The sequence below is a fragment of the Acanthochromis polyacanthus genome, chromosome 3 (assembly GCF_021347895.1).
Source record: "Acanthochromis polyacanthus isolate Apoly-LR-REF ecotype Palm Island chromosome 3, KAUST_Apoly_ChrSc, whole genome shotgun sequence".
NCBI lineage: Eukaryota > Metazoa > Chordata > Actinopteri > Pomacentridae > Acanthochromis > Acanthochromis polyacanthus.
Window position 1 is genome coordinate 1,582,359 of NC_067115.1, and position 25,141 is coordinate 1,607,499.

General features: G+C 41.5%; 2 protein-coding genes and 1 long non-coding RNA gene across 4 annotated transcripts in view; 2 read left to right on the plus strand and 1 right to left on the minus strand.

The window, feature by feature from the left end:
- Positions 1–25,141, plus strand: part of LOC110967815 (microtubule-associated tumor suppressor 1 homolog) — a 73,875-nt gene that overhangs the window by 46,081 nt on the left and 2,653 nt on the right. Inside the window, 18 exon segments of the mRNA XM_051945887.1 lie at positions 3,053–3,144; positions 3,630–3,950; positions 9,784–9,788; positions 14,590–14,651; positions 19,770–19,840; positions 19,842–19,894; positions 19,983–20,031; positions 20,033–20,075; positions 20,991–21,025; positions 21,931–22,000; positions 22,090–22,121; positions 22,123–22,164; positions 23,135–23,215; positions 23,217–23,240; positions 23,386–23,394; positions 23,396–23,434; positions 23,436–23,506; positions 23,828–23,926. Of these exon segments, the coding sequence (XP_051801847.1) occupies positions 3,053–3,144; positions 3,630–3,950; positions 9,784–9,788; positions 14,590–14,651; positions 19,770–19,840; positions 19,842–19,894; positions 19,983–20,031; positions 20,033–20,075; positions 20,991–21,025; positions 21,931–22,000; positions 22,090–22,121; positions 22,123–22,164; positions 23,135–23,215; positions 23,217–23,240; positions 23,386–23,394; positions 23,396–23,434; positions 23,436–23,506; positions 23,828–23,926 (1,198 nt within the window).
- On the minus strand, positions 7–981 carry LOC127533476 (uncharacterized). 2 transcript variants are annotated; one of them, XR_007941213.1, is made up of 3 exons: positions 893–981; positions 299–440; positions 7–98 (listed from the first exon to the last, which is right to left on the minus strand). It is a non-coding gene; the product is annotated as an uncharacterized LOC127533476 (long non-coding RNA). The 2 variants fall into 2 exon arrangements; XR_007941214.1 differs by having other exon boundaries at positions 13–68.
- LOC127533474 (uncharacterized) lies at positions 9,548–13,502 on the plus strand. Its single transcript, XM_051946549.1, has 11 exons — positions 9,548–11,200; positions 11,304–11,333; positions 11,454–11,498; positions 11,543–11,827; positions 12,113–12,172; positions 12,279–12,383; positions 12,428–12,487; positions 12,532–12,591; positions 12,695–12,799; positions 12,831–12,875; positions 12,964–13,502. Exons 1-11 carry the CDS (start codon positions 11,171–11,173, stop codon positions 13,051–13,053), a joined length of 915 nt encoding a protein of 304 aa, XP_051802509.1. The 5' UTR covers positions 9,548–11,170; the 3' UTR covers positions 13,054–13,502.

Genomic DNA, 25,141 nt, shown 5'->3' on the forward strand with positions numbered 1-25,141 from the left:
AGAAACCAGAACATCTCAGAACATCCCAGAACAAACATCTCAGAACATCCCAGAACATCTAACAACATCTCAGAACATCCCAGAACATCTAACAACATCTCAGAACATCCCAGAACAAACACCTCAGAACATCCCAGAACAAACACCTCAGAACATCCCAGAACAAACATCCCAGAACATCCCAGAACAAACATCCCAGAACATCTAACATCATCCCAGAACATCTAACAACACCTCAGAACATCCCAGAACAAACATCCCAGAACATCTAACATCATCCCAGAACATCTAACAACACCTCAGAACATCCCAGAACAAACATCTCAGAACATCCCAGAACATCTAACAACATCTCAGAACATCCCAGAACAAACATCCCAGAACATCCCAGAACAAACATCCCAGAACATCTAACATCATCCCAGAACATCTAACAACACCTCAGAACATCCCAGAACAAACATCTCAGAACATCCCAGAACATCTAACAACACCTCAGAACATCTCAGAACAAACATCTCAGAACATCCCAGAACATCTAACAACATCTCAGAACATCCCAGAACAAACATCCCAGAACATCCCAGAACATCTAACAACATCTCAGAACATCCCAGAACAAACATCCCAGAACATCTAACAACTTCTCAGAACATCTCAGAACATCTAACAACACCTCAGAACATCCCAGAACAAACACCTCAGAACATCCCAGAACAAACATCCCAGAACATCCCAGAACATCTAACATCATCCCAGAACATCCCAGAACAAACATCTCAGAACATCCCAGAACATCTAACAACATCTCAGAACATCCCAGAACATCTAACAACATCTCAGAACATCCCAGAACAAACATCTCAGAACATCCCAGAACATCTAACAACACCTCAGAACATCCCAGAACAAACATCTCAGAACATCCCAGAACATCTAACAACATCTCAGAACATCCCAGAACAAACATCTCAGAACATCCCAGAACATCTAACAACATCTCAGAACATCCCAGAACAAACATCCCAGAACATCCCAGAACATCTAACAACATCTCAGAACATCCCAGAACAAACATCAGAACATCTTAGACCTGAGCAGCACAAAGCGTTTATGAGAAATATTCCCATTTTAAATCTCCAGTTAAACATCTTCTATCAGATTCTTGAACATTCACTTCCTCTGGTCCACTTCTATCAGGATTCTGAACACTTTCTACAATAATAACTCCTTTTTACATTAAGATTTAAGTTTTCACACTTCAGTAAAATAATATCCAAATTATTGTTACTTTCAAGCTTTAATGATCAGTTTTTTTGCACTTTTTTGGAAACATTAGTATGTAGTTTGTTTACACACACACACACACATATATATATATATATATATATATATATGGCAATAATATTGATTTTTTTAATCCGGTTTTCTATACTTTGATGTCTGTTATTGATAATTTTGTGCCTTCAAATCTATATCAGGAGGATCTTTTTGACAAACAAAACAAACTGAACCTCAGCTGCTGTTAAAGTTTTTCTGCTTTTCTGACGTTTCTGTAAAATCAAACGGAGTCTCTGAGGGGTTCAAAGACGTCATTGTGCTGCTTTCACTGACACTGGGACGCTGGAGTTGCTTTTACTGAACCTCTACAGTCAGATCTGAACACTGCTGATGTGTTTTAGCTGCAAGAACTGGTTTAATGGAACCACAGAAGGTTTGTTTCTGGATCTCAGGAGGTTTTTCTGGATTTTCTCAGCAGCTCTGTTCACCAGCAGGGGGCGCCGTCTCACAGCTTCAACCAGATCAGAGTTTAGATGTTTAGACTGAATTTAACCTCCGTCTGGATGCAGAGCCACGTCTGGAAAACTAAAACCTGATTCCTCATAAATGACCTGTTGTTTTGGTTCGTTGGTGTTTTAGTTTCAGCGTCACTTTTCTTCTCTGCAGTCGTTTATTTTGCGTCTCTTTTATTAATAATTCCATTGTTTCTGCTCAGACTTTGTCTGTTTGAGGTCATTTGTATTTGTTTTTTGTTTTTGTTTTTGTTTTTTTACATTTTTGACATGAATATTTAGAGTTTTTGTTATTTTTTGCATTTTTACAATTTTTTTACACTTTGGTGCCATAAAATCCAGATTATTATTACTTTCATGCATAAATAATTAGGTTTTTTCTGCACATTTTTGCATTAATACAGTTAGTTAATTAATACTAAGTGTATTAATGCAAAAATGTGCAAAAAATATTTATGCATGAAAGTAATAATAATCTGGATTTTATGGCACCAAAGTGTAAAAAATACACAAAAATGCAAAAAATAACAAAAACTCTAAATAGTCATGTCAAAAAAATGAAATATTAAATCTAAAAAATGAAATGTCACACCTGAAAATTAAATATTGTTCATAAAAATTTAATATTGCACCTAAAAATGAAATAATGCAGCTGAAAAAAATAAATATTTCACTTAGAAATAATTATATTGCTTCTAAAAAATGAAATATTGCTCCTTGCACTGGCATGTTTTACAGGATAATAAAATATTGAACATGATAGTGAAACTGACACTGATATTTAAGAGTCCAGAGTGTGATTTACTGAATCCATAAATCTGGACTCAGACAACAGAAACTCTGAATAAATGATCAGACTGTGAGGATATTAATTAATTTCTAATCTCAGGAGTGCAGGACGGAGTTATTTACGTTCTTTTGGTTTCTGAGGAGATGAATCCAGACGGTGTATCGTGATGTTTCCTCCTCCAGCAGCTTTTATCTCCAGGAAGCTGCAGCGCTAACGCTAACAGCTCTGCTAATGGATTCTTAATGATGCATTCCCATCATGCATCACTCCGCTGGGCGTTTTCCTCCAGATCAGACTGAGAGTTGGGCTCCTTTTACGTTTCCTCCGGCTGGTTTCGGTCCTCCTGCAGTGTTGTTGTTGTTGTTGTTGTTGTGTGGATGGGCTGAGTGTGTGTTCGGTGTGTGTTCTGACACCATGCTGAATGTGATTCCCATCACTCGAGCACTAAGAAGCCGTCGTTCTCTTGCAGTGGATAAAAACAAACCGACGTCCAGATCCAACCAGACGGCCGGCGGAGAGAAGAACCAGAACCAGAACCAGCCGCTGCCTCCACCTGAGCAGGTAACACTCTCATTCTAACCTTTAAACCACAAACAGTCCTCTCTTTACTGTTGCTGTCATGTTTTTAGTCATTTTTAATCTAAAGTCCTTCAGCTCTGTGGAACCAGAACATCGTGAAGAAGGAGAAGGAAGTCAGAGACGTCTCAGAATTTACCCAAATCAACTGAAAATGAGGTTAAAATGAGAAAATCTGATCTGAAAGGACTTGATCTTTGTCTAAATGGACTCGAAAAATGTCTACAATTACTCAAAACTTCGTTAAAACATCAAAATGTTGTCAAAAAATAATAAAAAACGATTAAAAAATGTCTTAAATGATGTGAAATTTGCCTAAAATGGCAAACAACACAAATAATACAAAATAACCAATAGATTGAAACAACTGACACAAAGCAACACAAAATGGTTCAAAGACGGATGAAGGAACTAAAATGACTAAAAAAATCCGTCCGTTTTTACCCTGGTGGTGTTTCCTGTCCGTCCAGGTTCCAGATGTTGTGAACGCTAACACACCAGCGGCTCCAGTTCTCCCGGTTCCCTCCACTGATAACACCACATCGGGTTCCACCGGACCCTCCAGCTTCAGAGCCAGAACCGGAGCCCGGTCCAGCCCCAAGGCAGGTTCCCGCCTGCAGAATGCTCCCAGACCAGCAGGGGGCGCCGTGGATGGTTCGGCTAAACAGAACCACAACAAAGAACAGGCAGAGAAGAAGAACCAGGCCATCAACCAGCTGAGGAGGCTGCTGGTCCAGGGGAACCGGAGGGTGGAGGCTCTGGCTACAGTCATCCAGCATCTCTTCACCGAGGTACCACCATCATCTGTTCTGCTGTCAGACACAGAACTTTAGAACTTCCTCAGAACATCTGGTTCTTCATCTCCAGTAACTTTATCAATGATCAGAGTTCTACCTTCAGACTGGGAATATTTCCAGAGTTCCAGGTCCTTGAAGTCCATAGAGCAGAACATCCCCTGGAGAAAGTTCTAGAATAGACCTACTGTAGAACTTTCTCCAGTTGTTGGTAGATCCACTATAGAACTTTCTCCAGTTGTTGGTAGGTCTACTCTAGAAGTTTCATCAGTTGTCGGTCGGTCTACTCTAGAACTTTCTTCAGTTGTTGGTAGGTCTACTCTAGAACTTTCTCCAGTTGTTGGTAGGTCTACTCTAGAAGTTTCATCAGTTGTCGGTCGGTCTACTCTAGAACTTTCTCCAGTTGTCGGTAGGTCTGCTCTAGAACTTTCTCCAGTTGTCGGTAGGTCTACTCTAGAAGTTTCATCAGTTGTCGGTCGGTCTACTCTAGAACTTTCTCCAGTTGTCGGTAGGTCTACTCTAGAACTTTCTCCAGTTGTCGGTAGGTCTGCTCTAGAACTTTCTCCAGTTGTTGGTAGGTCTACTCTAGAAGTTTCATCAGTTGTCGGTCGGTCTACTCTAGAACTTTCTCCAGTTGTCGGTAGGTCTGCTCTAGAACTTTCTCCAGTTGTCGGTAGGTCTACTCTAGAACTTTCTCCAGTTGTCGGTAGGTCTACTCTAGAACTTTCTCCAGTTGTCGGTAGGTCTGCTCTAGAACTTTCTCCAGTTGTCGGTAGGTCTACTCTAGAACTTTCTCCAGTTGTCGGTAGGTCTACTCTAGAACTTTCTCCAGTTGTCGGTAGGTCTACTCTAGAACTTTCTCCAGTTGTCGGTAGGTCTGCTCTAGAACTTTCTCCAGTTGTCGGTAGGTCTGCTCTAGAACTTTCCCCAGTTGTCGGTAGGTCTACTCTAGAACTTTCTCCAGGGGACGTTCTCCTTTCCTGCTTCCATTCTTTAAGTTTAGTCTCACTTAGAACATTCCAGGTCCTTGAAGTCCATAGAGGTGGGTCCAGATTTATCACTTTTTAATGGACTTTTTCCATCATTTCTGAGCCTCAGAACTTCATCAGTCCAGCAGATAGAACCATGACATTGAGGAGGAGAAACACATTTGAGTTCTGGGAAACATTACCGCCATTTACGATGATATTCAAGTAGTTTTGGACAATCTTTGAGTAATTTTAAACATTTTTCTTGTCATTATGGACACATTTAGACTGACTTCAAGGACCTGAAATTTTCTAAGTGAGACTAAACTTAAAGAATGGAAGCAGGAAAGGAGAACGTCCCCTGGAGAAAGTTCTAGAGTAGACCTACCGACAACTGGAGAAAGTTCTAGAGTAGACCAACCGACAACTGGAGAAAGTTCTAGAGTGGACCTCCCAACAACTGGACACATCACTGATTAATATCTTGGACCACCTCCATGGACTTCAAGGACCTGGAAATCTGGAAATATTCACAGTCTGATGGTAGAACTCTGATCATTAATAAAGTTACTGTAGATTGAGAACCAGGAGAATCTGCCAGGAGACTCTTGCTATTTGCTGTCTGAATGTGAAACAACGTTGTTATTCAGTTTAGAACTTAAACAGGAAATGTCAGCTTTAACAGCTGAAGGACTTGATTTGTTTTTTAACTGCAATGCAAATGATTCCAGACAGAGATTTAATCAGGAAACAAAGCAGCAGTTAGTTTCCCTGAGCACATATGAAGCTTAGTGTTAGAGGGTAAATGTAGTACTAGAGGGTAAATGTAGTGTTAGAGGGTAAATGTAGTGTTAGAGGGTAAATGTAGTACTAGAGGGTAAATGTAGTGTTAGAGGGTAAATGTAGTGTTAGAGGGTAAATGTAGTACTAGAGGGTAAATGTAGTGTTAGAGGGTAAATGTAGTGTTAGAGGGTAAATGTAGTACTAGAGGGTAAATGTAGTGTTAGAGGGTAAATGTAGTGTTAGAGGGTAAATGTAGTACTAGAGGGTAAATGTAGTGTTAGAGGGTAAATGTAGTACTAGAGGGTAAATGTAGCATTAGAGGGTAAATGTAGTGTTAGAGGGTAAATGTAGTACTAGAGGGTAAATGTAGTGTTAGAGGGTAAATGTAGTACTAGAGGGTAAATGTAGTGTTAGAGGGTAAATGTAGTACTAGAGGGTAAATGTAGTGTTAGAGGGTAAATGTAGAGTTAGAGGGTAAATGTAGTACTAGAGGGTAAATGTAGAGTTAGAGGGTAAATGTAGAGTTAGAGGGTAAATGTAGCGTTAGAGGGTAAATGTAGTGTTAGAGGGTAAATGTAGTGTTAGAGGGTAAATGTAGTACTAGAGGGTAAATGTAGTGTTAGAGGGTAAATGTAGTACTAGAGGGTAAATGTAGTACTAGAGGGTAAATGTAGAGTTAGAGGGTAAATGTAGTTCTAGAGGGTAAATGTAGTGTTAGAGGGTAAATGTAGTACTAGAGGGTAAATGTAGTGTTAGAGGGTAAATGTAGTGTTAGAGGGTAAATGTAGTGTTAGAGGGTAAATGTAGTACTAGAGGGTAAATGTAGTGTTAGAGGGTAAATGTAGAGTTAGAGGGTAAATGTAGTACTAGAGGGTAAATGTAGAGTTAGAGGGTAAATGTAGAGTTAGAGGGTAAATGTAGCGTTAGAGGGTAAATGTAGTGTTAGAGGGTAAATGTAGTGTTAGAGGGTAAATGTAGTACTAGAGGGTAAATGTAGTGTTAGAGGGTAAATGTAGTACTAGAGGGTAAATGTAGTGTTAGAGGGTAAATGTAGTACTAGAGGGTAAATGTAGTACTAGAGGGTAAATGTAGAGTTAGAGGGTAAATGTAGTACTAGAGGGTAAATGTAGTGTTAGAGGGTAAATGTAGTACTAGAGGGTAAATGTAGTGTTAGAGGGTAAATGTAGTACTAGAGGGTAAATGTAGTACTAGAGGGTAAATGTAGTGTTAGAGGGTAAATGTAGTACTAGAGGGTAAATGTAGCATTAGAGGGTAAATGTAGTGTTAGAGGGTAAATGTAGTACTAGAGGGTAAATGTAGTGTTAGAGGGTAAATGTAGTACTAGAGGGTAAATGTAGTGTTAGAGGGTAAATGTAGTACTAGAGGGTAAATGTAGTACTAGAGGGTAAATGTAGAGTTAGAGGGTAAATGTAGTTCTAGAGGGTAAATGTAGTGTTAGAGGGTAAATGTAGTACTAGAGGGTAAATGTAGTGTTAGAGGGTAAATGTAGTGTTAGAGGGTAAATGTAGTACTAGAGGGTAAATGTAGTGTTAGAGGGTAAATGTAGTGTTAGAGGGTAAATGTAGAGTTAGAGGGTAAATGTAGTGTTAGAGGGTAAATGTAGTACTAGAGGGTAAATGTAGAGTTAGAGGGTAAATGTAGTACTAGAGGGTAAATGTAGTACGAGAGGGTAAATGTAGAGTTAGAGGGTAAATGTAGTGTTAGAGGGTAAATGTAGTGTTAGAGGGTAAATGTAGAGTTAGAGGGTAAATGTAGTGTTAGAGGGTAATGTAGTACTAGAGGGTAAATGTAGAGTTAGAGGGTAAATGTAGTACTAGAGGGTAAATGTAGTACGAGAGGGTAAATGTAGTGTTAGAGGGTAAATGTAGAGTTAGAGGGTAAATGTAGTACTAGAGGGTAAATGTAGTACGAGAGGGTAAATGTAGTGTTAGAGGGTAAATGTTCCTGTCTCTCAGACTACACTTCATGTTGTGGTCATTTAGTGAACAAAGACGCACCATGACAGAGACTTCTGCTGTCTTTAATGACTTCCTGTTGGTGAATACGTATTAAAGATTCCATCAGTTGATCAGTTATTGATTGATTATTCTCATAAATAAAGATGTAACAACAGTTTGTAAGTGCTCTGCTGTAGATGTTGAGCTGCTTCCTGTCCTCTCATGCTAGCAGTGTTTGTAGTAAACATGGTGAGGTTCTGTCTGGACGCGTTCCTACATGTAGAACAGTCTGACGTTCCCTTGGGGGGTTACTGAGGGAAGTTCTGGTTCTCATCCTTCAGTCTGTGATTAAAGAGTCTGAGTGGCTGCTGGCGGTGATCCACGCCCTGCTGCTGCTAGAACAACAACAACACGCTGCTGATGGACGAGTGACGGCGGTTAGCTTCCGTTAGCCTCCGTTAGCCTCCGTTAGCAACTGTCATGTAGCGCTGCACAGGGTTCCTCAGATCAGAGCAGCTTCTGGTGTGTTTTCTCTGAGACTCAAAGTAAAGTTACAGCCAAGAAACATGTAATTATCACTAATTAACTGTAATTAGTGGTGTTGTCTAAAACAGACACAGGGTTTGTCGTACGTACTGTAATAGTAACAAGGTGATGCAGTTCTGGGTGTGTTTTTGGTCCAGTCACATTTTATCCACTGTAGGTAAATTTTTCCTCACTGTAGGTTAATTTGTGGCAGTTGTACTCATTTTAGTGGTATTTTCCATGTTTTTGTGAAAATTTTACTTGTTTTAGTGGGTTTTTCTGTGTGTTTGTGAAGATTTTCCTTGTTTTAGTGGGTTTTTCCATGTTTTTGTGTTGATTTTAGGTGTTTTAGTGCCATTTTCCACGTTTTTGTGATGATCCTACTTGTTTTAGTGGCATTTTTCTGTGTTTTTGTGGTGATTATAAGTGTTTTAGTGGCATTCTTCCATCTTTTGTGATGATCTTATGTGCTTTAGTGTCATTTTCCATGTTTTGTGATGATTTTACATGTTTTAGTGGCATTTTTTCGTGTTTTGTGGCATTTGTCCACGTTTTATGATGATTTTAAGTGTTTTTAATGGAATATTGCTATGTTTTTGTGGTGATTTTACTCGTTTTAGTGGCATTTTTCCACGTTTTGTGTTACACTGTAAAATAAATCATGTCGAGGTCGAGTAAACAAACTTTCTGATCTCCAGCAGTGATTGGAGCATTCCAGAAACAACTAAAACCTGTTTGTTGTTCTTCTTTATCTGCCTTGCAGCAGGTTTTTATCAGACTAACGTCTGTTGGATTTCAAACGGCTGAAGTCAGTTTATGTTGCAGTAGGCGGGTCTCCTCGGTTAGGAGGCTGCTGATTGGCTCACCGCTGCACCAGGATGCGTCAGTCACAGACTGCCGGACGTGGAAGTCGTGTTCAGTAAATATTTGCGGCTGATGAGAGGTTTTAGTGATTGTGTTTGTAGAACGTAACGACCTGTAAACTTACAGTGAACTGATCTGTTGCTTCTGTCTGAATTCAACTGAAAGATCTCATTTTTAGCAGCGGATTTGGTTGATTTTATGCATTTTTGGGGCATTTTTGACTCGATTTGTGCTAATTTTGTCTTTATGTGGTGATTTTTTTATCATTTTGTGGTGATTTCACATGTTTTTAAATTACTTTATGTATTTTTGTGTCATTTTGCATCTTTTTGTGGTGATTTCACTTGTTTTTGTAACAATTTCACAAATGTTTGGTCGTGATTTTGTGCCTTCTATTCATTTTTGAGTCTTTCTGTGTTGATTTTGTCTTGATTTTGTGGTGATTTCACATTTTTGTAGTTATTTTATGTCTTTTTGTGGCATTTTTGCATTTTTTTAGTCAGTTGTGTCTCTTTGTCCGCCACACACTTTGCTGGGTTAATTATTTTCCACCAAACTCACCATAAACTGTAGTTTTCTTGACCTCAACCTTCATTTAAACTTATCTTCCCATCGCTGCTTTCCACATGACCAGAAACTCTGAAGCGTCTCTTTATTCTATTAAACATTAACCTGCTGGTGTCTGAGCTCATAAAGTGGAGAAACATCTGCAGCAGCTGGCGTCCATCTGAGAGACAGTAGCTTCTTATCTGCCAGAATGACTCGTTATCAGCTGAGGAGTGAGAATGTTACGTAACAGAGAGAAAAAAAAGCCATAAATGCAAAGACACACCAGAATACACACCATTTAAAAATAAAAAAGATGCACAACTGTGGAAATGTCTGTAAAATTATAATATTTAGCTGATTTAAATTCAAAATATGTGAATTTATTTTATTTTATTTATTTTATTAAAATATTTTAGTTATTGAAATATTTTCACTGCTTTGTTCAAATACTAAACATTTTATGAAAAAACAAACAAACAAACAAAGGCTAAAACTGTAAATAAAATCCACATCAAAAATCTGTGTTTTAGAAATAATTTGTTCTTTTACACATTTATTTTATATAAAAACATATTTTGACTCTAAAAACAACAACAGATAACATTGACATCAATAATCTGCATTTAAGAATTTATTCTATTATAACTTATGATCACAAAGTCAGTTTTACTGTAACCATAAAGGAATCCTGTTATTTTAGTTTTGAAGGTTCTCTAACATTTTTAACAGTTTAAACGTTTTTTTCTTTGCTGTCATATTTTCTTTCTGCCTATTTTTACAGTGTACACAGGAACACATAGATTACCAGATTTTATTGTATTTAAATGAGCAAAAATCTCCTCATTTACCAACATTTGTTTATTTAAAAGTTTAGGAAGCAGTTTTTTGTGACTAAAATAATAATTAAACTGTAAATGTCAAAAATCAGACCTTTTACAAACAGTCATTTATTTTTTCAGTGTTTTACTGCATTTAAATCTGATGAAGGATCTTTGTTTTTAACACATATTTGTCATTGTTTTTCAGTCTCAGTGTAAAGTTTTCCTACGTTCTTTGACAGTTTATCATTTGACATATTTATTAATGTGTTGTCTGGTCGTTTGAACCGGCTCAGAGTTTCCTCCTGAATGCAGACGCTCTGGTTCAGTGAGTGATCAGCAGATAAGAGCAGGAACACCTGGCATTCCTTCAGGTGGAGGTGGGCGGGCTTAGGGCAGGGGGAGAGCCTGTGGATCCTCTGCAGCTGTGTGGATCTGTGAGTTCTCAGTGGAACATGGGCTCAGCCGCAGAGCAAACAGCCGACGGTCCGTCTGAAGAACGGCCAGGAAGCTGAAGCCTCAGCAGCTCAGGAACAGAAGAAAGGTGGTTTGTTTCACAGAGAAACCCTCCAGGTTCTCCTGATCACCCGCAGAACCCTCCAGGTTCTCTTTGTTCCTGCAGTGGTCCTCAGCTGCTGCAGCTGCAGCTGTTCAGGTTCTGTTTGTCTCCAGAAATCTGTTCTTTGTTCCTCAGAGTTTCTGTCAGGCAGCAGCTGGACTGAAGTTCTCTGGAGTTTCTTCTGTTTGGTGGAATGTTCAGTAGACTGGGCCAGTCTGGAGATGTTTGTTAGAGGAGGTTCTGTTAGAGGAGGTTCTGTAGAGGAGGTTCTGCTAGAGGAGGTTCTGTTAGAGGAGTTTCTTGTTAGTGGAGGTTCTGTTAGGGAGGTTCTGTTAGAGGAGGTTCTGTTAGTGGAGGTTCTGTTGGAGGAGTTCTGTTTGGAGAGGTTCTGCCCTAGAGGAGTTCTGTCTAGAGGAGGTTCTGTTAGAGGAGGTTCTTGTTGGAGGAGGTCTGTTAGTGGAGTTCTGTTAGTGGAGGTTCTGTTAGAGGAGGTTCTGTTAGAGGAGGTTCTGTTAGTGGAGGTTCTGTTAGAGGAGGTTCTGTTAGAGGAGGTCTGTTAGAGTAGGTTCTGTTGGAGGAGGTTCTGTTAGTGGAGGTTCTGTTAGTGGAGGTTCTGTTAGAGGAGGTTCTGTTAGTGGAGGTTCTGTTAGAGGAGGTTCTGTTAGTGGAGGTTCTCTTAGAGGAGGTTCTGCTAGAGGAGGTTCTGTTAGAGGAGGTTCTGTTAGTGGAGGTTCTGTTAGTGGAGGTTCTGTTAGAGGAGGTTCTGTTAGAGGAGGTTCTGTTAGTGGAGGTTCTCTTAGAGGAGGTTCTGCTAGAGGAGGTTCTGTTAGAGGAGGTTCTGTTAGAGGAGGTTCTGTTAGGGAGGGTTCTGTTAGAGGAGGTTCTGTTAGAGGGAGGTTCTGTTAGTGGAGGTTCTGCTAGAGGAGGTTCTGTTAGTGGAGGTTCTGTAGAGGAGGTTCTGTTAGTGGAGGTTCTCTTAGAGGAGGTTCTGTTAGTGGAGGTTCTGTTAGAGGAGTTCTGTTAGTGGAGGTTCTGTTAGAGGAGGTTCTGTTAGTGGAGGTTCTGTTAGTGGAGGTTCTGTTAGAGGAGGTTCTGTTAGAGGAGGTTCTGTTAGTGGAGGTTTCTCTTAGAGGAGGTTCTGCTAGAGGAGGTTCTGTTAGTGGAGGTTCTGTTAGAGGAGGTTCTGTTAGTGGAGGTTCTGGCTAGAGGAGGTTCTGTTAGTGGAGGTTCTGTTAGTGGAGGTTCTGCTAAGGAGGTTCTGTTAGTGGAGGTTCTGTTAGTGGAGGTTTCTGTTAGTGGAGGTTCTGTTAGAGGAGGTTCTGTTAGAGGAGGTTCTGTTAGTGGAGGTTCTCTTAGAGGAGGTTCTGCTAGAGGAGGTTCTGTTAGTGGAGGTTCTGTTAGAGGAGGTTCTGTTAGTGGAGTTCTGCTAGAGGAGGTTCTGTTAGTGGAGGTTCTCTTAGAGGAGGTTCTGTTAGTGGAGGTTCTGTTAGAGGAGGTTCTGTTAGAGGAGGTTCTGTTAGTGGAGGTTCTCTTAGAGGAGGTTCTCTTAGAGAGGTTCTGTTAGTGGAGGTTCTGTTAGAGGAGGTTCTGTTAGAGGAGGTTCTGTTAGAGGAGGTTCTGTTAGTGAGGTTCTCTTAGAGGAGGTTCTGCTAGAGGAGGTTCTGTTAGTGGCAGGTTCTGTTAGAGAGGTTCTGTTAGAGGAGGTCTGTTAGTGGAGGTTCTGTTAGAGGAGGTTCTGTTAGAGGAGGTTCTGTTAGTGGAGGTTCTGCTAGAGGAGGTTCTGCTAGAGGAGGTTCTGTTAGTGGAGGTTCTGTTAGAGGAGGTTCTGTTAGTGGAGGTTCTCTTTAGAGGAGGTTCTGCTAGAGGAGGTTCTGTTAGTGGAGGTTCTGCTAGAGGAGGTTCTGTTAGTGGAGGTTCTGTAGAGGAGGTTCTGTTAGTGGAGGTTCTGTTAGTGGAGGTTCTGTTAGTGGAGGTTCTGTAGTGGAGGTTCTGTTAGTGGAGGTTCTGTTAGTGGACACTGTGAGGGCATTATTTGAAGACGCTATAAGGACTTTGAGAAAGTGTGTAGACGTTTAGGAGACGTTGTGTTCGTGGACATTATGAGGATGTTGTGAGGACACTGTGTGGTTTCTTGACATTATTCATATTTTTACTAATTAATGTTTTGACAGTCAACATCTAATTAAAATTTATTTTCTGTGACTTTTAGATATTCAAGATAAAACATCAGTAATTTAACAAAACAGGAGAAATCTCTAAAAATCTTTTCAGTTTTTTCAGTCTTTGATGCACATATTTTATCTTTCACATAACAGTAGATATTTGAAAAAAATAGTCTAAATACAGTAAAAAAAAGTGTAACTTTATTATCAAACATTGCAAAACAGATAATTAGTATTTATAAAAATGTGGACGTTATTAAAAGTTTGGGCTGGTTTTGTTTTTTTGTTTGGATTTTTCTAAGATTTTCCAGTAAATTGTTTTACAAAGTCAGTTAAACTACTTTAAAATGTTTTTTATGACGTCACAGTAATTCTTATGTGCCAATTATTAATTTGACACTCTTTACTGTTAAACTGTTTCAGTTTTTCTTCGTGCACTAAGACTGTTTTCACACATCAGCAGCTGGAAACCGCAGTAAATATTGGATTATGAGCTCATTATTTGAGGCTGCTCATGTGATGATTAATAGGAATCTTAAATATGTCTTTTGTCTCGTCCTCCACCTTGTTTCAGTTCCGGCTGACTCATTCTCCATCGCCCTGCTGACAGTCGCTCAAACTGCTCTACAGAATCCTCAGATCTGCCTCGTCAGAGGAACAAAAACAAAAATTCCTGTTCGCGGCTGAATTAAAACCCAGAGCCGCTCCTCTCACATGTATGTTAATCTACAGAGGAGGAAACATTCAGGTTGTTGCATCTGAAAGGGGAATGAAACCTGCTGCAGAATGATCTGGTTTGCGAGACTTCAGGAAACAGGATCAAGCCCTCAGGAGATGAATTTAAATTCATTAATTCTGTCTCTGCAGAAAGACTGAACCAGAAGGCAAACTGCTTTAACACATTTACAGCCAACATTTAGGATCCTCTACGCTGCAGGGATTATTATTCTGCTACAATTCAACTAATAATTATTTGGTTCAGTCGGGTTTTTTTTTAGAAGAAAAACTCTAAATTCTGTGATTGCAGCTTCTCAAATGTGAATATTTCTGGTTTCTTTCCTTAAACTGAATATCTTTGGGTTGTGGGTGAAAAACAAATAAAGCAGAAAACACATGTTTCACCATTTTTCTGGACATTTTAAGAACAAAACACCCAGAAAATCCCTGACAATAACACCAGTAATTAGCTGCAGCTACTGCTTGTAGAAACAAACTTTGTTTTCTTTGTTGTTTTATGCTAAAATCAGATCAGCTTCACCTTACACAGCTTAAAACTCATCTGGGATAACTCTAAATAACAAATAATTCTCTGAGTGTCTGATCCACTCCAGTTAGAGAGAATTATTGTGGATTTGATCAGACGGATGTAACTCACTGTTTCCTCCACATCCAGTTTAATGGCTGCTAAAATGTGAGTCTAAACAGATTCTCTTGTGTGTTGCAGCGTGAGGAGGCCTTTAAAGCAGAAGAAGGAGCTTTCACTGGAGGCTGTCAAACCTCCGGATGAACTCGGTAAGATTCTGACTGTTTTATTCAACACTTGGATGAAGTTTATCAGCGACAAACCATCATTTCAGACCGTGGGGATGTTAGCGTGTGATGCTGCAGCTGTTCCAGAGCGAGAAAGATCTGCAGTAAAACCCAACAAAATCAAGAAAACCCAATGTTCTGGTTTCAACTACCAGACAGACCAAGAAAATCCAATATAATCCAGGTATTCCTGGTTTCGACTGCTGGAACCTCAAGAAACCCAGAAAACCAAATAAAATAATATTCCTAATTTTCCTTGGTTTAAACTGCTACAAATTCCAAGAAATCCCAATTTATCCCAAGAAAACTCAGTAAAACTCAAAAAACTCCCCCAAAAAACATCACTTCTGGTTTACTTACTAGAAACCAAAAGAAACCGAAACATGAATACATGAAACCCAATAAAATGTAATATCCCTGATTGAAAACTACAAGAAATCCCCAAGAAAACTCTATATCCCTGCCTTTCAACTGCTAGACAGTCCAAGAAAATCTAATATTCCTGGTGTCAACTGCTGGAACCCCCAAGGAAACCCAATAAAACCCAGCAAAATCCAAGAAAACAGTAAAAACCCAAGAAAGCCAAATAAAATCTAATATTCCTGGTTTGAACTGCTACAAACCCCAAGAAACATAATAAAACCTGGTTTAAACTGCTATAACCCTCCAGAAACTCCCCAATAGATCCCAATAATAAACCCCAAGAAAACTCAGTTACATATTAATAATATTCCTGGTTTCAATTTCTACAACCCCCAAAAACCCAGTAAACCCCGATAAAGCCCAAGAAACCCTGATAAAATCCCAGTAAAACCTATGGAAAAATCTATAAAATCTAATATTCTAAGTTCCCAATTCCTAGAACCCCCAAGAAAACCTAGTAAAAGAAAATAAAACTCAAGAAAAACCCCGATAAATCCAAGATAATCTAGTATTCCTAGTTTTCAACTGCAAGAAACCCCCCAAAAAACCATAATCCTGGTTTCAGTTGCCAATAAAACTCAAACAAAGCCCAAGTAAACCCAAAGAAACACGATAAACCCAGTAATCCACCAGGACCAAACACTCCTCCATCTGCTCATCATTATTTCCATTCTTAGACCATAATAAGACTTCTTAACACTACTTTTTTTTTTGAAATAACAGTATTTCACATGTTATTTTTGTAACAAGAGTGATTTGCACATTAACCAAGCGTATTTTTGCACATTTGTTTTCCTTATTTTTCTTAAATGTAATGTGTTTTGCTACTGGATTCCTTGAATTCCCCCAAAAGGATGAATAGAATATCTATTTATCTGCCTGTGAACTCGTATAATTCAATTCAGAAGCCATTAAACTGTTAGTGAGACGTGAAACACAAATACGTTGTGTACTTTACTGTTTTCTACTCTTTACAACCTCTAACACAATGAATGTAGACACAACGACAACACAAACCTCACATCTGGATTTAATCTTTCTATTTCAGTGACCCACAAACATTCAGGTTCACTGCAGTTTAAATAACATCCAGCATGTCCTAAATACGGTGAAGCTGCTGTTTATCATGTCAACAAGCTCATCAGGGCATTAAAGACAGCCAGGACGGTTCAAGCAACAATCAGCTGTTCAACACACATTTGGTTTAATTCACTGTAAGTCCATGTTGATCATGAAGTCTTTAGTCTCCAGTGACTTCTGGAACTCTGAATTTCTATGATGGAACCATTGAATAGACTCCTCTGGACACTTTACCTCCCATCAGACATGGAGGTGGCAGTATCATTTTACTATCAGTTTAACCGAGTCAAGTCTGAGGCAGAAAGACAACAAATTTAGTCGTCTTTCTGACTCAGATTTTGGCTCTTCCTACTCTAAACCAGTCCTCATCCAGGACCAGATCCAGAGTAAATGAATCCTAAACCAACTTTAAATCACATCCAGAACCAGGAGAACCAAGACTGGAACCAGACATAAACCAGTCCCAATAAAGTCCCAGAACCAGTCCAACATCCTGTCTGAAACAGTCCAGAAGCTCTTCTAGAACCCCAGAGCATGATACTGCCACCTCCATGCTTGGTGGTAGGTTGGGTGTTCTTGGGGTTAAAGGAGAACCTTCAGTTTTTCTTTCCATCTGACCACAGAACTTTCCTCCAGAAGCTCTTGTCTTTATCCATGTGCATGAGTGGAGCTTTAAGGTTCTGCTCTAGAGGAAGAACTTCCTTCTTCATGGATCTCTAGAACTCTGTAGACACTTGACAGCTGTGTTCCAGCAGCTTCCCTACATCCAGACCTGCTTTCCGATGGTTCCTGGTTGGCTCTTGACCATCCTGACCAGTCGTCTCTCAGCAGCAGTGGTAGTTTGAGTTTTTCTTCCTGATGGTGTCAGCAACACAAACTGGACCATGAAGATGATTCTGGATCTGAAGCTGCTTTCAAATGGCTCCAAGTGACTTTCTGACTTCTTCTAGTGGATGATTTTCTTCTTCAGATCTTTGATGAGTTCCTCAGACTTTCTCCCTGTAGAGTTTGAGTCTAATGAGTGGATCTAATGGTTCTGTTTAAACTGGAGTCAGAGGAGTCAGCAGCTGTAGTCGATCAGGAGAAGTTAAGAAGGTCAAACAACAAAGAAAATTAGATTAAAATAGAGTTCCCTCAACCCAAACTAATAATCAAAAGTTGATGTTTGTATATTTTTGAACCAGAAGACCTTAATAAATTAATGAAAGAACATTCCTAGAAAATGTGAGTTCTCGGAGTCACTGGAAACTCAACACTGCTGTGATACAGCTGGTCTTTACAAGCCGGTGTAAACTTTAGTTCACGACTGTGTGTAATACGCACAAAGTGACGTTCTCTGTGTGTATTATGACACACTGGAAAACTTCACTTTCTGTCTAGAACTCCTTCTACTTTCCCTCCTTTAGCTTTGACTGAAGTCTTGACCTTTGGCTTCGTCTCTCTACACACTGAGCTGAGGAATGTCAGCAATGTATGGACACACACACACACACACACACACACACACACACACACACACACACCACACACACACACACACACACACACACACACACACACACACACACACACACACACACACACACACTGGTCCTGCTTCTTTTTCTGCTTTAACAGTTTTCTGCTGTCAGTTTTACTGAACCTCTCAACATCTTGAATCATATAAAAGTTTCTTTTGTCATAAAATGCACAAATCTAATCACAGCAAACTGGCTGAACAGCAGGATGTTAAAATACAGATTAAACCGGTGATTTCCAAACTTTTCTTTCTAACGGTTCACACGTCTATCGGCTGTTAACGGCTCCAACAAATACAGCTTTTTCCTCTGAACGTCTCCCATTAATGTTCCATCTGAGCAGAAATCAAAGATGAGAAGAAATTATTTGTCGATCAAAACTTACTGCTGTTAAATGGACATGAAGTAGTTGAAACGGTAACCTGCTGATGAGGTTCACTATAAAATATAATATCTATTAATTTATCAGTCGGAGAGACCCAAACCAGGACTTTTACTGAAACTACATTTTCTGCTGTTTACTGCAGTAGGACTTTTACTTCTATTGTTACTTTTCTGTATTAGTACTTCAGAACTTTGTAAAGAAATACAAACAGAAATAACCCAATAAACCCCACAAAAATCCAGTAAATTCCAATAATTATGGTTTCAACTCTAAGAAACCCAATAAAACCGAATATTCCTGCTTTCAAAACTACTAAAAAAAAACCCAACAAAATCCAATTTTCCTGGTTTTGACAGCTAGAAAACCCAAGAAACCTCAGACAACCTAAGAAAATGTAATAAATCTAATAATCTTGATTTCAACTTTAGAAAACCCAGCACCTTTAAACTGTTAACATTAAAACTAAAATGCAGCTAGAACCTTAAAAAGACATCCATGTTTTTCCAGTTGTACGCGGTGTTGATGTGGAAGCTAATCCTCAGCTGTGATGTTTTGATAAAGACGTTGTGTTCATTCATTCATGCCTCAGACAGCTGCTGCTCTCTAGGACAGAGTGTTGTCCACGTTGTCAGTCAGGCTGTTGCCGGCTTTGCGTGTCCGTCGCCAATGGTAACAGCTGTTGATATCACAGAGCTTCATTGAGACAGAAGCAGCTGTTCAGCGTTGAAACACTCAGAGGTGGTCCAGGTGAAGCTTCATACCTGAGACCTGATGCTGAGGAATGCGGCTGAATGGGACACGTGTTCATTACGTGTTGAGACACTCCGTGTTCCAGGCGTGTCCCTGCAGTCTGACATAACGTGAAGCCATGCCGTGTGTGATGTGATTAATGTTTAACCCTCGGAGCTCCAGAACCTGCCGGCGGCTCTGAGAGGAAGCTAATCTGTGGAAACAATCATTGAACCAACAAAAGTTTATCAGCCAGAGGGCCGTAAAAACACTCTGACGCTTCATCACCATCACCTGATCCGACAGGTTTGGTTTAAAAATTACGACGAAAACGAACGTTTGCAGGAACTTGGGTTCTGTGAGAATCAAAAGAATCGGCAAAATTCAGCTGAACTGCAGGATGTGTTTAAACAGAACAGAGAGGGAACTAAAAAAATAAACCGGCAAAGAAATTCTACTTTTAAGATTTATTTTATGATTCATGACACAGTGACTGTCACACTGAACAGATCCATGTAGTTTTCAGGAGAACTACAAGTTTTCTGGTTTCTGAACTGGTTTGTCTGGTTTCCATCCTGACTGATCTGCTTTAGGTTGTTGTGTTTTTTTATTGATTTTGAACTGGTTTTAAATCAGATTTAGCTCAGGTTCCAGACTGGTCTCTTCTTGTTCTAGTTTCCATGAGTCTGTGTCTTGTTTAGCAGAAGACATTTCTGAGTTCTCTCTCCCTGCTTCATGGATCTTCTGGTTCCATGGAGGTGAAAAAAGTGACACCTACAACCAGTTCTGGGTCCAGAGGGTTAAAATAACTCCACATCTGGCTCGGCTCCGTTCAGCATCTGCACACAGCTCTGGGATCAGACTTTGTGTAACAATCGGCTGAAATGAATGATTTATCTGTGATCCCAGACGAAGTTTCCTCCAGATTTCTGAATCAACGTTAAAGTCGTGCTCCTGTGTTTGCAGCGTCGTCGTCGCAGTGCTGCGAGCGTCTGCAGAAGGAGAAGGAGGAGGCTCGGCTCGGCCTGGAGGAGGCCGCTGAAGAGGCTGGAGGAGCAGCACAAGGAGGAGCTGGAGCAGCTGGAGGACAGGTGAGGGCTTCACCTGGACCTCATCACCGTTGGTTCTGATTCTCCTGGTTTCTCAAAGTAATCTGATTTATTTCCTGCTGTGTGTCAGACTGAGGAGTTTCTACCAGACGGAGTGGGACAAAGTTCACCAGACGTACCCAGGAGGAGGCGGACAAATGTCGCATGTTGATGGAGGCAGCAGGTCAGAGCACACAAAACGCACACACACACAGAAACACACACATAAATACACATAAATACACACAAATACACACAAACACACGTTTACCCAGACAAATACAGGTACTATAAGACGCATTCCGCTTTTTAAGTTTTCCTCTTTTAGTGCTTTTCAGCATTAAATCGTAGTCAATTTAATTTAGGTTTTTTCTTTACAAGAATTTACAAAAAATGAATCTTTCGTGTCAAAGTGAAAACAGAGTTCTACAAAGTAGTTGGCTACAAATATAAAATAACTGCATAAATATTGATTCATCGAACTGAACTCAGAGCAGCCAGCTGGTTCCAGAAGTCATCAGTGATCAATGGATGATCTGAGGTCAGTGGTTGGAGGATAAAGACTCCTGGATCTGGAAGGTCCAGTCTCTGGTGGATCAGAACTCCTGGAAGGAACTACACCATTGAAGACTGAAGAACCAGGAACCTCTGAGCAAAGGTTGTTGAAGAGCTTCAGTCAGGATGATACAAGAACATTTACAGTTCCTGAAGATCTCCTGGAGTCCAGTTAAATCCATCATTAAGAAATGGAAGGAAGATGGAACATGAATAAATGTGACTAGAGCAGGACGTCCTCAGACCTGAGAGACTAGAGGGGAGGCCACCAGTAGACAGGTGGAGACTCTGAAGTCAACCTGGAAGAAGGTTCTTTGTTCTGAGGAGACCAGGATGGAGCTTTTTGTCCATCAGACTAGATGATATGTTTGATGGACACCATCCCCATTGTGAAGCACGGTGGTGGCAGCATCATCGTCCAGCTGTTCAGGACTGATGGAGACCAACAGGATCAATGATGGAGCTGCAGCTGTTTCCACTTTGACACGAGTCTTTCTCAATCAGAACATCCAGATTATGTTGACTATGATTCAGCGATAATCAGTAGAAGATTCCAGACTCGGTAACGAGTCGACGCGTGTCGTTCTTCTAAAGGGTAACGAGTCGACGCGTGTCGTTCTTCTAAAGGGTAACGAGTCGACGCGTGTCGTTCTTCTAAAGGGTTAACGAGTCGACGCGTGTCGTTCTCTAAGGGTTAACGAGTTCAACGCGTGTCGTTCTTCTAAAAGGTAACGAGTCGACGCGTGTCGTTCTTCTAAAGGGTAACGAGTCAACGCGTGTCGTTCTTCTAAAGGGTAACGAGTCACGCGTGTCGTTCTTCTAAAGGGTAACGAGTCAACGCGTGTCGTTCTTCTAAAAGGTAACGAGTCGACGCGTGTCGTTCTTCTAAAGCGGTAATGAGTCGGTTCTTCCATAAAACTAGTTTTACTATGAAATAATTACAGCGTTTGAACACGGAGCTCCTGACATCTGGTTGGAGGTTTGATGGATGTTCCGGTGACTGATGTGTGGTTAAGCCCCGCCTCCCCTCACACTGAGCTCTGATTGGCTCACAGCAGCTCCATAACAGCTGTTGTAAACCGACCGTAGAGATTTATGGGCGTTGCCATGGTGACACCTCTGAGGCTGTAGACCATAAACATGATTTATTATCTGTGGTGACGTGCTGATCCTCTCTACACTGTAAAAATGTAGTTTTTAAAATTAATGTTACTTTGTTGTTCAGATTCTACATATTTTGTTAAATTGAAGATAATGACTAAAATAACGTGTTAATTAGATGTTTACTGTAAAAATAAATAAATAGAAATGACTAAAACTGTAACACATCTACATCAATAATCTGATTGTTTATAAATGATTTTCTTTCTTTCTTTTTTACTACAGTTAACTGTAAAATGACGTCTTCTCGGTTCTTAAAGTTTCTTCTTAAATGGTTTTGTGTTCCAGGTGGAGGGTCTGAGGAGCCGACAGGAAGCTGAGAGGAAGAACAGGAGGAGAACCACCTGCAGACCCTGGAGGCTCTGAAGCAGCAGCACCTATCCTCCATAGAAGGTCAGAACAGGAAGTAAAACGCCACAAACAGCTGATTCTAAACACGATGAGGAGTTTAAACTGACCACTGTTTGTTCTGTTCCATCCAGAGCTGAGGAGGAATCAGCAGACGGAGGTAGAAAAACCTGCAGAAGACGCTGACGGAGACGGAAACTTCTCTCTCTGTGAGAATCACTTTAACGTCTAAACGTCGTATTTCTGTCCTTCTCTGATGTTTTTCTTGTTTTATGTCTTCGTTTTGGTCATTTTATTGTTCGTCTCATTTTATCATTTTCTCTTATTTTCTGCCTCATTTCACTCCTCTGTGTCTAATATTTTGTAGTTTCCTGTCTTGTATTTGCTGTTTTTGTCTCACTTTTCTTATTTTGTGTCTCATTTTTTGGTTGTTTTGTCCTTTTGTCCTTTAGTGTCCCATTTTTGTGATTTTTCTCTTGTTTTTATCAATTTCACGTCTCATTTTCTGTCACTTTTTTCACTTTCTGTCTCGTTTTTCTCATTTTGTGTCAGTTTTGGTCATTTTTAGTCGTGTTTTTGGTTGTTTTTTATTTTAGTCATTTTAGTGTCCTATTTTTGTGATTTTTGCCTTATTTTAGTTATTACACCTCATTTTCCAAATTTTCTGTAATTTTTTGTCATTTTAGTTTTCTTTTTTGTAATTTTCTGACTTGTTCTTTTTGTGTCTTGTTTTTGTAATTTAGTCTATTTGTTATCTGTTTCATTACTTTGCTCGTTTTTGTCTCATTTTTTGTTGCTTTGATTAAATCTTTGTCATTTTTCATCTAATTTTTTCCTCTCTGTATTGTTTTTGTTTGTTTTATGCTCACTTTTCTCATTTTTGTTGCTTTTCTTTTTCATTTTTGTCATTTTGTTTTCAGATTTTTTGTCCTTTTCTGTCTCATTTTTGTAATTTTCTGTTGTGTTTTTCCAGTTTTGGTCAGGAAAAAACCCACATTTATTTTTTCTGCAGGTGGTTTGAGGGGGAGTTTTTAAATGCTTGTTTAGGTTCTTGGTTGATGATGGTTTATCGTAGAGAAATGCCTTCCTGTAATTTAGAGTCTTCTGCCGGCTGAAATTCTGATCCTTCACTGGAAGCAAACTTCCACAGAAAATCTTAGAAAGTCGTTTCGCCTCCAGGGAGAAAATTTCTGAGCTTGGTCGGCGGAGAAGGAGGATCTGAGCGAGAAGCTGGCGGCTGAGAGAGGGAGGCGACGGAACGGGAATTCTGTCCGACAAGAATCTGGTTAAAAACTGAGAAACTCACACTGACTTTTAACTGAAGCCACATTTACTCCCTTTTAGAGAACTTCTACTCTACTAGAGTAATTTCTAATGTGAAGCTTCTTTTCAGAAGGTTAAAAAAGTGCACTAAATGTTGTTCTGTGCAGAAGGACTCCCCACACCGTCAACCTGGAGCAGGAGCTGGAGAGTCTGAACGGTGGTTCTGTAGATCCAAGAACAATCAGCTGAACCTCAGAAGGAGAATAAGCTGATGGAGATGGACAAAACTGGTGAACCAACGACCATTTAATAAAACTACCCAAACTGTAGATACACAAGCTTTCAATCTTCTAACAGCAGAAGGAGGAGTTCCTGGTAGACCAGATGGAACTTAAAGTTGTAAAAGTTAAAAATTAAAACGGTTTACTTAAAAAAACTAAAAACTCTGCAGCTGTTGGTTTTTATTTTATTCATTTCACTTCAGTCATTTAGTGTTTTTTGTGATTTTTTTTGTCATATTACATCTTATTTTCGAGTTTTCTGTCCATTTTTGTCACATTCTGTCTCCTTTTTTTTAACATTTTGTGTCTCGCTTTTTGTGGTTGTGCAGGTGGAAAACAACGTGAAGCTGGAGGAATGTCTGAAGAAGGTCCAGCAGGAGAACGAGGACTACAAGGCCAGGATGGACAAACACGCTGCTCTGTCCAAGTACGTCTCTGAAAACACACTTCCTGTTTCCTGTATGACTCTGCCTCCCCCGACGTCCCTCTGCCTCCCCCCGACTCCCCTCTGCCTCCCCCGTCGTCCCTCTGCCTCCCCCGACTCCCCTCTGCCTCCCCGACGTCCCTCTGCCTCCCCCGACTCCTCTGCCTCCCCCCGACGTCCCTCTGCCTCCCCCGACTCCCTCTGCCTCCCCCGACGTCCCTCTGCCTCCCCCGACGTCCCTCTGCCTCCCCCCGCACTTCCCCTCTGCCTCCCCCCGACGCCCCTTTGCCTCCCTCCCGACGTCCCTCTGCCTCCCCCCGACTTCCCCTTCCCTCTGCTCCCCGCCGACTCCCCTCTGCCTCCCCCGACTCCCCTTGTCCCGTCTCCTACTGCCTCCCCCCGACTCCCCTCTGCCTCCCCCGTCGTCCCTCTGCCTCCCCCCGACTCCCCTTCGCCTCCCCCGTCGTCCCTCTGCCCTCCCCCCGACTCCCCTCTGGCCTCCCCCGACTCCCCTCTGCCTCCCCCCCGACGCCCCTCTGCTCCCCCCGTCGTCCCTCTGCCCCCCCGACGCCCCTCTGCCTCCCCCCGACGCCCCTCTGCCTCCCCCCGTCGTCCCTCTGCCTCCCCCCGACTCCCCTCTGCCTCCCCCGTCGTCCTCTGCCTCCCCCGACTCCCCTCTGCCTCCCCCCACTCCCCTCTGCCTCCCCCGTCGTCCCTCTGCCTCCCCCCGTCGTCCTCTGCCTCCCCCCGACTCCCCTCTGCCTCCCCCCGTCGCCCCTCTGCCTCCCCCCGACGCCCCTCTGCCTCCCCGACGCCCCTCTGCCTCCCCCCGACGCCCCTCTGCCCCCCCGACTCCCCTCTGCCTCCCCCCGTCGTCCCTCTGCCTCCCCGACGCCTCTCCCTCTGCCTCCCCCTCTGCCTCCCCCTCTGCCTCTCCCTCTGCCTCCCCCTGACGTCCCTCTGCCTCCCCCTCTGCCTCTTCCCTCTGCCTTCCCCCGTCGTCCTCTGCCTCCCCCCTCTGCCTCTCCCTCTGCCTCCCCCGACGTCCCTCTGCCTCCCCCGTCTCTGCCTCCCCTGTTGTCCCTCTGCCTCACCCTGACGTCCCTCTGCCTCCCCCCGACGCCTCTCCCTCTGCCTCCCCTGACGTCCCTCTGCTCCCCCGTCTCTGCCTCCCCCTGACGTCCCTCTGCCTCCCCCCGTCGTCCCTCTGCCTCCCCC

Coding starts and splice junctions, on each gene's coding strand:
- LOC127533474 (XM_051946549.1), top strand. CDS start 11,171: ATGTTCAGTAGACTGGGCCAGTCTGGAGAT. Junction 11,201..11,303: donor GACTGGGCCAGTCTGGAGAT/GTTTGTTAGAGG, acceptor TCTGTTAGGGAG/GTTCTGTTAGAGGAGGTTCT. Junction 12,173..12,278: donor AGGAGGTTCTGTTAGTGGAG/GTTCTGGCTAGA, acceptor CTGTTAGTGGAG/GTTCTGTTAGAGGAGGTTCT.